General features: G+C 36.2%; 4 protein-coding genes and 1 long non-coding RNA gene across 6 annotated transcripts; 2 read left to right on the plus strand and 3 right to left on the minus strand.

Moving 5' to 3' along the window:
- Window positions 1–2,133: 2,133 nt before the first annotated feature.
- Window positions 2,134–4,927, minus strand: LOC139906367 (uncharacterized). Of its 2 annotated transcripts, XR_011781849.1 has the most exons (4): window positions 4,430–4,927; window positions 3,090–3,770; window positions 2,898–3,036; window positions 2,150–2,835 (listed from the first exon to the last, which is right to left on the minus strand). It is a non-coding gene; the product is annotated as an uncharacterized lncRNA (long non-coding RNA). The 2 variants fall into 2 exon arrangements; XR_011781848.1 differs by having other exon boundaries at window positions 2,134–2,835; window positions 3,090–4,925.
- Window positions 4,928–5,976: 1,049 nt separating this feature from the next.
- On the plus strand, window positions 5,977–8,758 carry LOC121124809 (heat shock cognate 71 kDa protein). Its single transcript, XM_040720011.2, has one exon. The coding sequence runs from the start codon at window positions 6,687–6,689 to the stop codon at window positions 8,634–8,636; it is 1,950 nt and encodes a 649-aa protein (XP_040575945.1). The 5' UTR covers window positions 5,977–6,686; the 3' UTR covers window positions 8,637–8,758.
- Window positions 8,759–9,102: 344 nt separating this feature from the next.
- Window positions 9,103–13,724, plus strand: LOC121124810 (endoplasmic reticulum transmembrane helix translocase). The gene is made up of 10 exons (XM_040720012.2): window positions 9,103–9,751; window positions 9,811–10,076; window positions 10,141–10,369; window positions 10,424–10,916; window positions 10,971–11,630; window positions 11,700–12,766; window positions 12,846–12,985; window positions 13,054–13,165; window positions 13,225–13,368; window positions 13,440–13,724. The coding sequence occupies exons 1-10, from the start codon at window positions 9,494–9,496 to the stop codon at window positions 13,548–13,550; spliced, it is 3,480 nt and encodes a 1,159-aa protein (XP_040575946.1). The 5' UTR covers window positions 9,103–9,493; the 3' UTR covers window positions 13,551–13,724.
- Window positions 13,725–14,056: 332 nt separating this feature from the next.
- LOC121124811 (beta-galactoside alpha-2,6-sialyltransferase 2-like) lies at window positions 14,057–15,480 on the minus strand. Its single transcript, XM_040720013.1, has one exon. It carries the CDS (start codon window positions 15,478–15,480, stop codon window positions 14,200–14,202), a length of 1,281 nt encoding a protein of 426 aa, XP_040575947.1. The 3' UTR covers window positions 14,057–14,199.
- mRpL43 (mitochondrial ribosomal protein L43) lies at window positions 14,057–16,401 on the minus strand. The gene is made up of 3 exons (XM_040720016.2): window positions 16,118–16,401; window positions 15,908–16,014; window positions 14,057–15,845 (listed from the first exon to the last, which is right to left on the minus strand). Exons 1-3 carry the CDS (start codon window positions 16,258–16,260, stop codon window positions 15,547–15,549), a joined length of 549 nt encoding a protein of 182 aa, XP_040575950.1. The 5' UTR covers window positions 16,261–16,401; the 3' UTR covers window positions 14,057–15,546.
- Between the last annotated feature and the right edge of the window lie 359 nt (window positions 16,402–16,760).

Here is a 16,760-nt window from a genome sequence, read left to right on the forward strand (position 1 = left end):
GATTTGCCTTTCAGGTACTCAGTGATTTTAGCCTCTCTTTTGGCTTCCATTGTTTTTAACAAAACTGTTATTTTATTTAAAACTGTTTGTTTTGATCTAGTTTCGATGCTTCTAGAGTTTAAGCATAATATCTCGTAACCTTACATATAAGTATATTATATTAAGTTAATTTAACAGGACTTTCCGTGTTAGTTATTTTAGGGGGCTACACAACTAAGTTTTATAACAACTTTTATGGCATAGTTTTATTATTAAATCTGACCCTAAAATGTATTAAAAATATGTTATTACACCGTTAAAAATCTTATTTCCATATTATAAATCAAAATTAACAACTACAAAGGGGAAAAAATAAGATATTTATCTATAACTATCGTACCAACTGCAAAGCAAGAAAGACAGATTTTGAAAAAACCCGCAAGCAATCATATACTATGACGTCAATACTGTCGTACATGCGTTATGGTATTATAACCTTGTATTTCTATTAACCTTAAGTAAAACAATAAGTGTTGCTCTTCCCTTCTCCTTGCACTCTCCCAAAAACCCATCCTTAATTAATAATTAAGTAACATATAAATAGTGATGTAAATCGTGTGATTTTTTAATCGGTCCATTTTTTTGAAATTGGTAATCTGAAAAATGAATTTTCTTTTCCATAGCAGTTATAATGATTAATTAATTCCTGAGAAGTGACCATCCTTTCCTAAAGAGATTCAATTATATTCAAATTCCAAGGTTGTGCTCGGTTCAGGTTCAGCGGTTATATCAGTCCCGGTCTCAGTTCTTCCGTTTCAACAGTTTCGGTCACGGTTTAGCTTTATCGGTCCCGGTTCTTTTTAATACATGATCACTTTGGTAACAGACACATATAACAAGGGCCTTCAGTAGAAAATTAGGGCCCACGAAATGATATTCCATACAAAAAGGGGGAAGCTACCTCATATGGAGAGTGCGTATCACCCCAAGTTCCAACAGGGCCCTGAAAACTCGTATAAAGGGGGCCTCAGTTTAAAATGTATTAGTGTAGGGGGAGGGGAGCTTTGTATCATGAAGTTTGGGAAACCCTGACATAAGAAATATTATACGATATCATATTATTGAGCCCAGACAAACATAGTTGCGTACCTGGATCCTATATCTACCCCCCCCCCTACCCTCTTCCTCTTGTATTTACACAGTCTGGTGCCTAAAACCCCATTTTCAGATTCTTAAGAATCCCTTAGCTATTTGGAACACAGATACAAATGTATCACACTGGCAACGTAAAAAAATCATTGGAAAACGGCTTCATCTAGTTCTACAAAAAGAACTCAGAAAATTGACTTATTGATTAAAGCTAATTTATTTTTATAAATATATTTTATTTTCTTTATATATTCTATGATGAAACAAAAGTACAAGAACCTAGACCGATAAGCAATATATTGTGGTCTCAGTTCGACTTTATCGGTTCTGGATCTAGCAGTTCAAGAACAGGAATTAGAACCGCAAGACCGCCAAGGGCACAACCTTCTCAAAACCTGTTGGAACGATTGTGTGTGCTCATTAAAAGACGGAGCGTAACCCTGAGGATTTGTGGCTGAGTTATAATTGTAAGTCCTTGTTGGACTCAGAGTAGAATTGAGGATCGACTTCCGAGTAATTCTTGCAAATGTCCTTGTTTGTATCCTTTTCTCCTTGATAAGAAGCAGACCCTACAGTTATGATCATTATCCAAAGTTATGCCCTCATCAGTCTAGCTGTTCCAGTTGTTGAACCACTAGAATCGGAACCAAGAAAGTCGAGCCAAGACTGCAATATATTACTTATGGGTCGGTTCTTGTACTCTTGTTCCGATATAGATATAGTTGATAATATTGTAGAGAAAAACACGTGCAAGGAGGAGGGGGAAAAAAAACATGGTATCATTGTTTAAAATACTGATGTGATTATCATCTGCCTGCTTTATTATGATTTTTGAGGGTATAACGAATGTATTTATTAGCAAAATGTTTAATGAAGATATACTACGTATAATTGACTTCGACGTTTTTTATCCGTTACAGTAGATTTGAAAACGTCACACTCCATGAAATTGTAATTCATTATTAACCTTATTCTCAGAATAATAGCTAATGAAACGACAAAGTAGAGTATTTGGAATATATTTGAAGCTCAAAGCTTAAAAAGAAGGCTTTAATTAAATATAATCTACATACTAAAAAATAAACCATTAAACATTTAAGTTAAATATACAAAATTAAACAATTAGAATCATATAACTAATAATAACTATAAATACAGAATATTGAAATAATAGATTGATCCAAATAATATTTTCATGTTCTAACATTGGAATTCAGTTAAATATGTCGTAACTTTAGGTTGCAATACACAAGCGAGACGTGGAGTTTAATCAAAAAGATAATCACCCCTCTTCTTCATGTGGAAGTTGCTATATACAATTGTGCACAGGATAGATATATCTCTACCGATGAGATCTAACTAATTATTAATAATAAAGTAAATGTCAAAATCATAAAATTAGACAATAAATATATTAATAAAAAAATGTTAGAAATAAATTAATCGTAAAGATTTAGAGCAAAGCTGATTATGTAGTAATGTCCGGCGATATTACTCTCTATTAAGAGCATCAAAAAAGATTTCCCCCCGTTATTTAGGTATGATTATATAACAACATACTATTATCATGAAGGATATACACAATTGTTAATTATAATGCAACACCCAATGTAACTACCCTCGTTGTTGTGACCATTTAAACAGTTGTTTTTGCCTTTTATGAGTTTTCTGAACACCACTTCTTGAGCCCATCAACCATAGCTAAGCCTTAAGTGATAAAAAAGTAATATTTATTGACTACGTAATATTGGAAAACCTAATTATCATACCCAAGTCTTAAAGCGAAGTAAGTAGTCTCAGACAAACTAGTTGCAAACTATCCAAAGCTACTACCCCGTTGTTGTGACAATTTAAGCAGTTGTTTTTGCCCTTTACTGAGTTGTGTATCATAATTCTTGATATGTTTAGCTAAAATAGAATCATATTTTATGGTTGGATTTTTAAAAAAATTGAATACTTACTGTGAGATAGTTCAAAATTCAGAGTTCCATTTCGATATTCGTAAATACTTTTTACTGATAACTTGATCGTCATTTGGTGTGGATGACTCAAAACATTTTTATATGTATTTCTATAAATGACATCAGTACCAACATCCTCCATTAATTTAATGATGGTTCCTCGGGAAGGGATATGTTTATCCTTGTATTTCTCCATAAATTTTTTGAACGTAGATGATTAGCAATGGATAAGGTTATATTACATGCAATAAGCATCGTTGTGAGATCAGAGTTAAAGTCTGACTTGATGTATTCATCGTTAAATTGATTTTATAGATGAATATCGATACTCTTATTATGAGATGAGGATAATGAGTGGCGTGTAATTCTAGACAGGGGACTAAAGGCACATTTATATCGACAAATCCGACAAACCATCTGTTTCTCATCCGGTAAGTATTTTCCAAATTCCTGGGCCTCCATTTTCAGAAATCCAGACAAGGCGACGTTATTTTTTGCATTTTATTCCGTTCTCTATCGACTATCCCCATCTAATATTATTATATTAATATTGAATAATAAAGGCGGGAATGATAACGTTCATGATTGATAGAAGAAGATGTATATTATTTAATCAATGATGCCATAAGTATTTCTTCTTTTCTCCTCGCACGCTTTTCTATTCTTACCAAAATTATCACCCTTAGGTATAGAATATATATAAAAAAATGCCATATATATTATAAAAAATAAATTAGTTATAAGTCAATTTTCTGAGTTTTTTTTGTTGTTTTTTTTTGTGTGCAATTGCAGCCTTTTCCAATGATTTTTTTTACGCCCCTAGCGTCCCTTTACGTTACTAGGGTGATACAGTTATATCTGAGTTTCAAATAACCAAGGGCTTCTTATGGATTCAGTTAAGAGGTTTTATGTACCAGACGGTGTAAATATAAGAGGAAGGGGTTGGTTAGATTATGGATCCAGGTCCGTTACTAAGCTTGTCGGGTACTTATAATATGATAACTATAATATTTCTTAAGCCAGAGTTTCCCAAACTTTAGCCCCCTACACTTATAAATTTTTAGCTAAGGCCCCCTTTATACGGAACAAGTGTACTATGTATTTGTAAACTGAAAGCAATCCTCAATTATTCATCTTTCTGCGCCCCTCTCCATTGCCTCCCCTCACGGCCCACTTTGAAAACCATTTTCTTAAGCAACTTTAGTTTTTGGGGCCTCTGCTGGAACTTTGGCTCCTACACACTCTGCAAAGAAGGTAGCTGTGGCCCTTTTTATATCTAATATGATTTCCTGGGCCCGAATTTCGTAGCAACGCCCATGTTTTATGTGTCTGTTACCAACCTGAGCCTCTATAACAAATAACCAAGACCGGAACCAAGAACGATAAAGCTGAACCGAGTCCGAAACCGTTAAAATGAAAAAAATTGGACGGATAGAACCGCTGGAACTAAACCGGGCACAATCTTGAAAGGATCTATCCACCATCTGTTGCTATGATTATACTAATGAAAAAAAAAAAAAAACTATTTACAGTCAAATACATACTATGAGCTTAAACCTTGTGATAAAATGCTAATTATAAAATAAAAAATGTGATCCCTTAAGGCTTTTAAACATATGTACAACTTTAAGAGCTTATGAAGGCAAATTCAAACAGGAATTTGTTAACGTGGTTAAAAAAAAATATCGGCCCATCTATTATGAATATCTTGTACTGTCTATAAATATTATTAAAACGCAGTTTTTATATTCATCATTCACAAATTTCGTCGAGGAAAAATTAAATTCTACATACTTCTTTAATACTACAATCGAACAACTACATTAAGGAGAGTAACAACGATTGTAGGCTGATTTGGCAGCTTTCTTTATTTTACTTATAAAAATGGACGTCATATATTTTGTTTAAAAAGTATGCTACGTAGTTATTAGTGATGTGCCGCGAGCTGAATTTTGCTGCTCGAGTATTTTCGAGTTTCTAAAAAATCCCTCGAGGAATTACGAGCTATACCCGTTACTCGCTTGAATACTCGTTTGAATATTTATTACTCTCATGGGTATAAAAATTACCATTTTTACTGTGTATACAATCAATTTTTTTGTCAATAGGTATAGATTTTTGAATCTATTTTTATAAAATTCTAGTAAAAAGCAAAAATCGTTAATGGGAGAGTCCCTACAGCCCTCCATTTGTGGACACTTTAAAATTATTTTGTCAAGAGTGCTTATAATATGTCCTTGCTTTGTTTGCCTTGCAATTTGTAGCCTTAAATTTAAAATAAATGCTACTACAAAACATTTAAATCAAGATTTTTTTTAGTAGTGATTTGTATTATAATAATAAAAAATTACATTAAATAATGTATGGATCATCCAGGGATATAATTATTAAAAATCATATTAATAGAATATCTATATGAAAATTGAAGATTTCAACTACTTTTGGAACCATACAAATATTTCTTATGTAGAGCATATTTTAAAGGCTAGGAACAACAGTTGATAACTAACACATATTCACACACTAAATATATACTAAAATTTTAAACTATTATATTATATGCAGGGACATCCGCAGGGATTGGGTTGGAGTAAAGCTTTAGGCTGGAGGGGCTGTAGCGCCTCCCCAAAATTAAGGAATTTTTGCTTTTTACTAGAAAATGTAATATTTGAAATTTGTTTATGAACTTTGGATTTTTGAACTTTTTTTTTTAAACCAAGACCTCCTCAAAATAGAATCCGGAGGACGGCCCTGATATGTATTCATTATTGCGAGGCCCAACATACAGCGCCATCTCATGGATTATTTTGAATTACGTTGTTTACATTGCATGATCCTTTCCCCCCCCCAAATACTGTGATTCCTTCATTTTAAATTATTCATTTCATTTTTTTAGATTACACCTTGTAGAATTTTCTGATTACAAATAAAGCAGGAGTTCTCAAAGTAATTTTTGTTCGTTTTTTACTGTATCTACGAAGGAATTAATTTGCACAAAAACCCACGTGGAGCGGAATATTCAACGGTTTTTTACCCTCTTTGTTACTCAGCTATGCAGAATATGAGACCCATGCAATGGCCAATTATGAAAGAAATGAAGTTGCCAAGGATTAGGGGATTCCAAATATAGATAATATTATAACATTTATCATAATTTTTCCGCATCTTATTTTATCTTTATTCTGGAAGAGTCTCAATTTTTCTACAACACTCTCGATGCATGAAACTTTTAAAATAAATGTGTTCATAGGAGAAATAATAAAGTCTTTAACTATTCAAATGTGACTCAAGTAGGTTAGGGACTAATAGACAGTATACAATTATCTCCACTCTCCCGCCGTTGGCCTCTATTCCTTCTTTGGCTTCTCTACTAAAGCAAATGTGTTTTACTCCCCAGTGAGTGCGCTCGTTTTTTTTCTTTCTGCTTTAGCTAGCTTTTTCTCTATGCCTCCTCTCCTCTCCTCTCCTCCTGGAGTTTTCTGGATTTTTCTATGGAAACGTGTAGGATATAAATTCTAGGAGCAAATTGTCCGTCCAAGTTTAGTTTGAACACGTTACTCAAGTCGTACACAAAGCGTATCAATCAACAACAATACAATGGGTCCTAAAAAAGCAGTTGGAATCGATCTTGGAACAACTTACTCCTGCGTGGGTGTCTTTCAACACGGAAAGGTGGAAATTATCGCCAATGACCAAGGCAATAGAACAACTCCTTCCTATGTGGCATTTACGGACACGGAGCGTCTGATTGGAGACGCCGCCAAGAATCAGGTGGCCATGAATCCAAGCAACACCATCTTTGACGCCAAGCGACTGATTGGGCGGGACTTTACTGATGACTCAGTTCAAAAGGACAAGAAGCATTGGCCCTTCGAGGTGGATAACGTTGGGGGCAAGCCCCGTATCCGAGTGGAGTACAAATGCGAGAGTAAGGTCTTTACTCCCGAGGAGATCTCTGCCATGGTTCTTACGAAAATGAAGGAAACTGCTGAGGCCTATCTGGGCAACAGCGTGTCTGAGGCTGTCGTGACCGTTCCTGCCTATTTCAATGACTCGCAAAGGCAAGCCACCAAAGATGCGGGCGTGATTTCCGGTCTGAATGTCCTGCGAATCATTAACGAGCCCACTGCTGCCGCCATTGCCTATGGCTTAGACAAAAAGAAAGGAGCTGGAGGAAGGGAATGCAATGTACTCATTTTCGATCTTGGAGGTGGTACTTTTGACGTTTCTATTCTCTCCATCGATGATGGCGTCTTCGAAGTGAAGTCGACTGCTGGGGACACTCACCTTGGGGGTGAGGACTTTGACAATAGAATGGTGGATCACTTTATCATGGAGTTCAAGAGGAAGCACAAGAAGGACATTTCTGCTAACAAGAGGGCTGTGAGACGATTGAGAACCGCCTGTGAAAGAGCAAAGAGAACTCTCTCCGCCTCTGCCCAAGCCAACATTGAGATTGATTCCCTTTTCGAGGGTATTGACTTCTACACGAGCGTCACACGTGCTCGCTTTGAAGAACTTTGCTCGGATCTCTTCAAGGGAACCCTTGACCCAGTCGAAAAGGCTTTGAGAGACGCCAAAATGGACAAGTCCACCATTCAAGACATTGTCCTTGTCGGAGGATCCACTCGAATCCCTAAAATCCAAAAGTTGTTGCAAGATTTTTTTAATGGCAAGGAGCTCAACCGTTCCATCAATCCTGATGAGGCTGTTGCATATGGTGCTGCAGTCCAAGCTGCCATTTTGACTGGTGAACAAGATGAGGCAGTCTCTGATCTCCTTCTCTTGGATGTGGCTCCTCTTTCCATGGGTATTGAGACTGCTGGAGGTGTCATGACTTCTCTTATCAAGCGTAACACGACCATCCCTACAAAACAAACTCAAGTATTCACAACCTACTCTGATAATCAACCTGCTGTTACTATTCAGGTCTATGAAGGAGAAAGGCCAATGACCAAGGATAATCATCTTTTGGGAAAATTCGATCTTACTGGTATCCCACCTGCACCGCGAGGTGTTCCTCAAATTGAAGTCACCTTTGATATTGACGCCAATGGTATTCTGAATGTTGGTGCCATGGATAAGTCCTCAGGAAAACAAGAGAAAATTACCATTACAAATGATAAGGGTCGTCTTTCTAAGGAAGACATTGAGAAAATGGTGTCTGATGCCGAGAAGTTCAAGGCTGATGATGATAAACAAAAGGATAGGATAACCGCTAAGAACGGTCTCGAATCCTATTGCTTCAACATGAAGTCTACTATTGAGGATGACAAGTTCAAGGATAAGATTGGTGCTGATGATTTGAGCACCATCACTACTAAATGTGATGAAACCATCAAATGGTTGGACAGCAATCAAACCGCCGAAAAGGATGAATATGAAGATAAACAAAAAGAAGTAGAGGGTATTTGCAACCCAATTATTACCAAACTGTACCAAGCTGCTGGTGGAGCGCCCGGTGGTATGCCCGGCGGAATGCCTGGTGGAATGCCCGGCGGAATGCCTGGAGGCAGCAGTGGACCCACAGTTGAAGAAGTCGATTAACTACATATATAAATATTAACTAATACCTAAGATTGCTATTTAATTTTCAATTGTTTAAAATATATATTTTTATTTATTGCTTCTGATAACTCCTTATATATGAATATAAAAGTCAGAAATTATTTTTGCGATTATTTTATTGGGAAATATTTGAGAGGGGCTCATATGTAGGTAAATATTCATATTACTAATAATTAATTGATTTGGGTGATGATAACTAAGTATCATCCATGGATAATTAATTTAGTATGAATACGACGGCCCAGGACGATGCATACGATTTTGCTTTCATCTGTATTGCGTTTAAGAGTTGGAAGGGGGAGGGAGCTACGCGTAAGGAATGATTACCGATATATATTTTGTTGTGATCAAGTTGTAATTTCTCTATCCTTAGAATGACTTATTTAATGACAACATAACCATCCTATTAATAACCAACTGTGAATTGATACTGTCTGATCAATTTTGATCGATTAAAATAACACGGTTATTATGTATTTACGAGTAATATAACAGGAGGCATTTGAACTTAATGATCTGCATCAGTATACTTGAATTTTAGTAATTTGTAGTAAAATGACATTCATGGAATATTCAGTTAATTGTATGATCCTCATCCCTGTAAATCTTTCATTTAATATTAGCCATCTCATGTTTTGGCTTCAAACATGTACACGACATACACGAAATGTATCGTCAGCTTTGTGTGGCTCTATTTCTCATAATAAGTGACGTCAGCACTTGTGTTGATGAGTTACCCTAGTAAATAAAGATACAAATTAACTAATAGTCTAATAGAATACGTGTGAGCCGAACCCTTGCTACAGCTCCCCTTGCTTCTCATTATCTATATATTGATGATGATTGACCCATCAGATACTCTAATATCATCCATATCACTCTACAAGGGAGTTCATTGGAGTCTTCATCTCAATGTTTTACCATTTTTATGTATCTACTCCGGGTGGATGTGGGTTTGGGCCTTTTACTTGGGGATACAAGAGAATTTTGAGTTGGGTATGATTGGATTCTCTTGTATAGGTGGGATTCAGCTTCTTCTATGTCTGTTCTGTCAATGGTCTGTCCATGTCATGGCCTTTGTTACCTCAAAAGGAGTGAGTTCTTACTTTGATCCTTCATTATATCCCCTTTTCTACATCCTGATTCCATCCAGGTCAGTTCAACAGAGGAAGCAAGTGTTGCAAAGGTCGTTCCCACTCCAAACAATGGATCCTCAGAATTGGTTAAAGTCTTCAAATCAGGGGATGAAGATGTTTGGATCGTATTTCAAAAAATTAAATACATTTGGGATATGGAGAAAAAGCGATTCAAGCAGGTGGAATTCCCCATTTCCCAAACCCTGCGGCATTACTTTGAGTCCAAGGGATATGAGACTGAAGAGGAGCTATTGAAAGCAAAAAATATTTATAATAATAATACGTAAGAAAACATTTTGTTTGTTGTCAATTGTTTCACATAATCTGGATAATGTATCTCTTATTAGAGTGGATATGTCCATCCCAGATTTTCAAGAACTCTTTAAAGAAAGAGCCACGATGCCGTTCTTTGTGTTCCAAGTTTTTTGTGTGGGTCTCTGGTGTCTTGACAAGTATTGGTATTACTCCATTTTTACCCTAATCATGTTGGTTATGTTTGAATGTACTCTTGTCAAACAACAAATTCGAAACATGTCGGAAATTAGAAAAATGGGCAATCAACCCTCACCAATAATGGTATGATTTTTATTTTAAATCGTTTTTTATTATATTCATTTCCTTTCAATTGAGGTTTGGCGTTATAACCGCTGGCGAACTCTTTCAAGTGAAGAATTAGTTGCTGGAGACATTGTTTCTATTGGAAGATCAGCCAATGAATCTCTCATTCCGTGTGATTTGATTTTAATGCGAGGGAGCTGCATTGTGGATGAAAGCATGCTCACAGGAGAGTCTATTCCTCAGTTAAAAGAACCTTTGGAAAATGTTACGGAAATAGATAGAGAGTTTGAGTTTGAGGCGGATGGGAAATTGCATGTTCTCTTTGGAGGAACTAAAATGATTCAACATACTCCTCCAGTCAAAAATAATTCTGGACTTAGAGCTAATGAAAGTGGAGTTGTTGCATATGTCGCAAGAACAGGATTCAATACATCTCAGGGTCAACTTTTGCGTACTATACTTTTTGGAGTCCGTCGAGTGACAGCGAATAACCTTGAAACATTCATTTTTATTCTTTTCTTACTTTTTTTTGCCATTGCTGCAGCAGCTTATGTCTGGGTCAAAGGTACTATACTTTTTTTCCTATCTTATCAATTACTTTTAATTTACTATTATATAGGAATTGAGGATCCTAATCGAAATCGCTACAGATTATTTTTGGAGTGCACCTTGATTTTGACATCTGTTGTTCCTCCAGAACTCCCCATTGAACTCTCATTGGCAGTCAATACTTCCTTAATATCTCTTGCTCAACTTGGTATATATTGCACTGAGCCTTTTCGTATTCCACACGCCGGAAAAGTCGAAATATGTTGTTTTGACAAAACCGGAACTTTGACATCCGACAATTTGGTCATTGAAGGTGTTGCTGGGGTCAATGAGAGTGATGAAGTGACTCCAATTGACTCCTTGCCTACAAATACTATCCAAGTCCTTGCAACTTGTCATTCACTCGCTCAACTCGAAGACGGTATGGTCGGAGATCCGTTAGAAAGGGCAGTGCTGAATGCTATTAACTGGACACTCACCAAAGGGGACGCTGTTATTCCAAAGAAGGGAAAATTCCCTGGTATTAAAATATTCCAAAGATTCCATTTTTCATCGGCGTTGAAACGAATGGCAGTACTTGCTGGTTACCAAGTACAGGGTAGCTCCGAAAATAGCTACATTGCCTCTATTAAAGGTGCTCCTGAAGTTATTAAAAGTATGTTTTCCAACATTCCAAGTAATTATGACGAAGTGTATTTGAAGCATGCGAGAAGAGGAGCTCGAGTGTTGGGTAAGAAATATTTTGTTCCCTAATAACTTGGTCAAATAAGGTAACAGTTTCTATTTTAACTTGCTGCAGCATTGGGATTTAAGGAAATGGGTAAAATGAACCATCAGGATATAAAAAACACAACTAGAAAGGATATTGAATGTGATTTGACCTTTGCTGGATTTGTCATCCTCACATGTCCTTTAAAACCTGACTCAAAGGCAGTTATAAAAGATGTAATTAATGCATCGCACCGGGTATGCATGATCACCGGTGACTCTGCTTTAACTGCATGCCACGTAGCAAAGGAATTGAAATTTACTCAACACAAAGAGGTTCTCATGCTTTCCAAAGATAAGGAACAGGAATGGAAATGGCTTAATATTCATTCAGATTATGGGATAAAGGTAGACTTCTCACCTTCCTGGAAGGATTGGAAAGAGTTTGTTGATAATCACGACTTTTGCCTCACTGGAGAAGGACTTAGTTATTTACTTTCAAAAAATCCAAAATATCTATTTAGAATAATTCCCCATGTCTGTGTCTTTGCCCGTGTATCGCCATCAGACAAGGAACAAATCATTACTACTTTTAAATCATTGAACTTCACCACTCTTATGTGTGGAGATGGAACGAATGATGTGGGCGCATTAAAACATGCGGAAGTTGGTGTTGCCATTCTATCGTCCCACTCCTCTCAACCAACATCATCCTTTAAACCAAAGAAGGAACAGTCTGAGTCTGAAGATGACATTAAATCAAAATTAGAGAAATTTAAAAGAAATACGACGCCGCGTAAGCGAGGACTTGATTCCCGTCAAGAAAGAAACCATCAAACACAACATCAGATACAAAAACTTCTCAAAGAAATTGAAGAAACGGATCAAATTCAAGTTGTCAAACTAGGAGATGCCTCCATTGCAGCTCCCTTCACTGCAAAACAATCCTCTATCTCATGTATTTATCATATTATCAAGCAAGGGAGATGCACTTTAGTCACCACTCTTCAAATGTTCAAAATACTTGCGTTAAACGCTCTTATTTTGGCGTACTCCCAATCCGTTCTATACTTGGAGGGAGTTAAGTTGTCAGATGGTCAAGCAACACTTCAGGGTCTTCTTCTGGCAGCCTGTTTCTTTTTCATTTCAAGAGCTAAAGTAAGAGATGTCATTTTTTTTAAGTCTTTTTTTTAGCATAAAAATATGCATGATCCTTTATTATTTTCACATTATATAGCCTCCCAAATCCCTTTCCAAACAACGTCCTCTTCCTAATATTTTCAATGCATATACTGTGGTTACCGTGGTTCTACAATTCCTTGTTCATTTCGGATGTCTGATATATTTGGTGCAACAGGCCTATATTCTTGAACCAAGGTATTTGTTTGCTCTATTCCCTTCTTTCAATTCTTATACATTACAATGCTTTATTCCTACACCTAAAGAAAAGATGAGTTCCCCGACTTGGAAGGAGAGTTTGAGCCAAATCTTCTAAATAGCACAGTCTACATGATATCCCTCACTCTACAAGTATCCACGTTTGCAATCAATTATAGGGTATGAGTTTCCCTTATTCGTCTTCAATCATAATGCTAAGTCACTTATTCTTACTTTAGGGTAAACCCTTTATGAAACCAATGAGTAAAAATAAAGATTTGCTCTCCTGTCTCATTGGTACAGCTTCCTTCATTGCAATGCTCTCACTTGGTTGGCTACCTGATCTGAATGAATATTTTGGAATTGTTGCATTCCCTGATAACGTAAGGTTTTTTTTTCTCATTCCCCCTTTCTAAAATCTCCTAAAATATAATGAGTCTCTTCTCCTAAATAGTTTCGCCATATGCTCATCATTGTATTGCTATTGGATTTCCTCCTATCACTTCTATTGGATCGTATTTGTCTCCTCCTGTTTGGCGAAGGAAAACTTCGAAAGCCTACATAATGCATATTTATTTTTATTATAATTACTATTATTAATAATATTCTATTCTCGTTTTGTGAGGAAATCGATTTTTCTATGCTTTTGAATGAATTCCATGTTTTTATTTAAAAAAATAATTAGTTAATTTAGTACATATTCTACTTTGTATGTATATAATACACATATAAAATCTAACCCCTCAAGTATATGTAGCCTTTAGTATCAACAAGTGAGGTCCATTTCTATTTTGCCAACCAGACGTGGGAACTTGAGGGGATTTGTTATTAATTGACATGAGGTAAATCCTTAACATTTTATAAGATTTTGATTAATTGAATTGAATTCTCCAAGGAAATAATACTTGAGACTTGACACAAGAACATCTAAAAGGAGGACAGTGCAGTTCCTAATTTTTGTTTTCATTTCTACGAACTGAGTCCCTAAGTACATTATTGTCCATTCTTGAATTTACGTGAATAGAAAGTCAATTTCTCCCAAAATGAGTTTGCCACTAATTCACCCATGGATTGAGCAATTACTAATTCATTTATTAATTGATACACAACAAATCAACAATGTATTTCATAATAATAATTATTGTTTAGATAGAATGGATTGCATAAGTAGACTAAATCTGAAGGAATAATGATTGTTGTAGAACATGATCTTTTTAACATTTAAGACCCCGAAATCCTGGAATCGTCAAGAAACCATTTGAATACACCTCTTTCTTTTTTCCTATGTTAAGGGCCAATGCCATTAATTTTTCAGCAGACACTGGATGCCACGCTCCGTAGGTACATGGGCCACCAGATCCCACTTCTGACTCCACGTTATTTCCATAGTAATGACATTTATCAGAATAACGGAGGGATGGAATATATTCAAAAATCCTAATTATGCTGCAATGTTGAACTGCAATGGATAATCCTAAAAATCCAGAAGTTGTTGGATTTGGAACCAAAGGCCACTTGGATTGAGACTGTAGCCAGTTCCAAAGGGACCAGAGACTTGAAGGATGTAAAAGATACAAGGGTTCCTCTGGTTTCATGAGTCGCTTTGAAAAAAAAGTCTCAAAAAAAGGCCTATCTGGATTTGAGTACCACTCTGCCACACTAGCATTATAATTAGTTGGGTCCCAAACGAGTACCGGAGAGGATGAATATAGGTTTTTAGGATCCAGAAATCCGAATTCAGGCTCAGATAGAATTTGACTATTTACGACACGAAGAGAAGTTTTTGAGCCTACGTCTTTTTCATGTCCAAAGGTAGGAGCATTATTAAAACGCATGACAAAGTCATGACTATCAATGTATGTTCCAAGTCCAGAGTTAATCAAAGAACCCGCATTTGTCACAATGGCACAGCTATTAAATGTTTTATTACTGAGGAGTGGACTGGACATAAAGTATTGATCTAATTGCTGAGATCTAAAGAAATTATCACCTTTTCTAAAGATATGAATATTCACTTTTTTTTTCATATCACAAAGAAGCTCTGACGAGGATTTACTTATTTCTAGTAGTGGTCCTTTACGACCCATGAACTTGACTTTAAATCTATTCTCAAAGTCTCCAGCAAGTACTTTCTTTCCATAGTCCATAAAGGTTTTACGCAGATTGGAGACGACTTGCTTTTCAAAGGCCTTAATCCGCGTCATTTCCTCAGATTCTCCTTCTTCATAAAAGTAATTTTCCTCTACAAGTTGATATACTTCACTCCCACCTAAGGCTGCTTTCTCACCCAACTCATAACCATCATTAGCTACGAATCTACCTGTTGTGTCATCATACTTTATTCGAACAATGGAGTGTGATATATGAATATCCCTGGAATCCTCTGACTTAGAGACTCTTTCCCAGTAGGTCGTCCAGATTATGTAGAGATAGGTAAACGTACCCGTCGTGAGCAAACAGAGGAAAAGAAACAAAAAAGATCCGAGGAAATTCATTATTCCAAAAATAAATAACTAAATGTATTAAAACTATGTCATGAATAAAAGTCTTTAATTTGAGGCTCAAGAGACGGAGGAAACTCCCTTCTGTTCCTCATACAATTGAATAAGTTTGGAGCTAACAGAGGGCTTTAAATGAGGAGGTTGAGCGGAGTCTTCATTAGGAAATGTTGCAAGGGCAAGAGATGGATCTTTATGAACAAAAGGATGCCAAAGGCCTTGAATAGAAGCGTAATTGGAGTAGGACCATTTCTCTTGATACTGATACTCTTTTCCAGAGTGGGAGTTGTAGATGTCCAACCAGGCAGCGACTTCTTCGGGAGTAAAATAACGAAGATTTTGCCAATGTCTCTCACCATTCACTGATAATAAAGAAGAGCAAGATATACACTTATATTAGAGGAATCAATTCCTTTGTAATTACAATATTCCGCAACGAGAACGGGGGATCGACGTCGACGAGGCTTTAAATACAAGGCCACATGGGGATTCTTCTCTGCGAATCCAACAAAATCCGACTCAATAAAGTTCCTTAAAGAAAAAAATATATATATATATATACATATACATAAAAATAGTATTTGGGGGGGAAAAAAGAGAAAATTTGAAGGCAAGGAAAAGGAAAGTCGCTTACCGAATGCCGAGGCTGGATGGAGATTCCTTACAAAATTTAAGGGTGAGCCTCTGGAGTTGAGGAATATATCGTCCTATTCCATTTTGAGAGGGAGCATTGTTCAAGATGAACCCCTTTTTCTGAATTAAAACCCTTTTCGACATCCCTTTTTAATAATTTTATGGGAATAGACAGTCAATAGTTCTCTAGAGAGAAAGAAAGAGAGAGCTCAAGCAAGAAATAAGAAGAAAGTCAAGTTCTCCGATGAGTGATGACCCCTGGAAAGCAGCTGCCTGCAACAATTTCTTTTTAATTGAACATCAGTAGTAGTGATCACTTCTCACCTGAAAAATGAGGCAATTCCTATTAGCGTCCTTTGATTGAATAAAAATATGTATTTGACTCAATAGAGGGGCTTTCAGCTGTTGTCGCTTGAGTACTGGTGACGTCACAACAATAAATAAAGTCATTAATAATCATAATTGACTGTTGGGCCGGGATATACAATGTATACTAGGGCGTCCTCTATCCAATTAATTTGCAAAAACTCACAGAATCACCTATTGTAAACACAAAGAGTTACATATGACATATAAATGCAATTAACTAGATATCGTAGTTTGTTATCTTTATGAGCATCTACTAAACTATTATTGTTCAATTT

The sequence above is a fragment of the Lepeophtheirus salmonis genome, chromosome 9 (assembly GCF_016086655.4).
Source record: "Lepeophtheirus salmonis chromosome 9, UVic_Lsal_1.4, whole genome shotgun sequence".
Taxonomy (NCBI): Eukaryota; Metazoa; Arthropoda; class Copepoda; order Siphonostomatoida; family Caligidae; genus Lepeophtheirus; species Lepeophtheirus salmonis.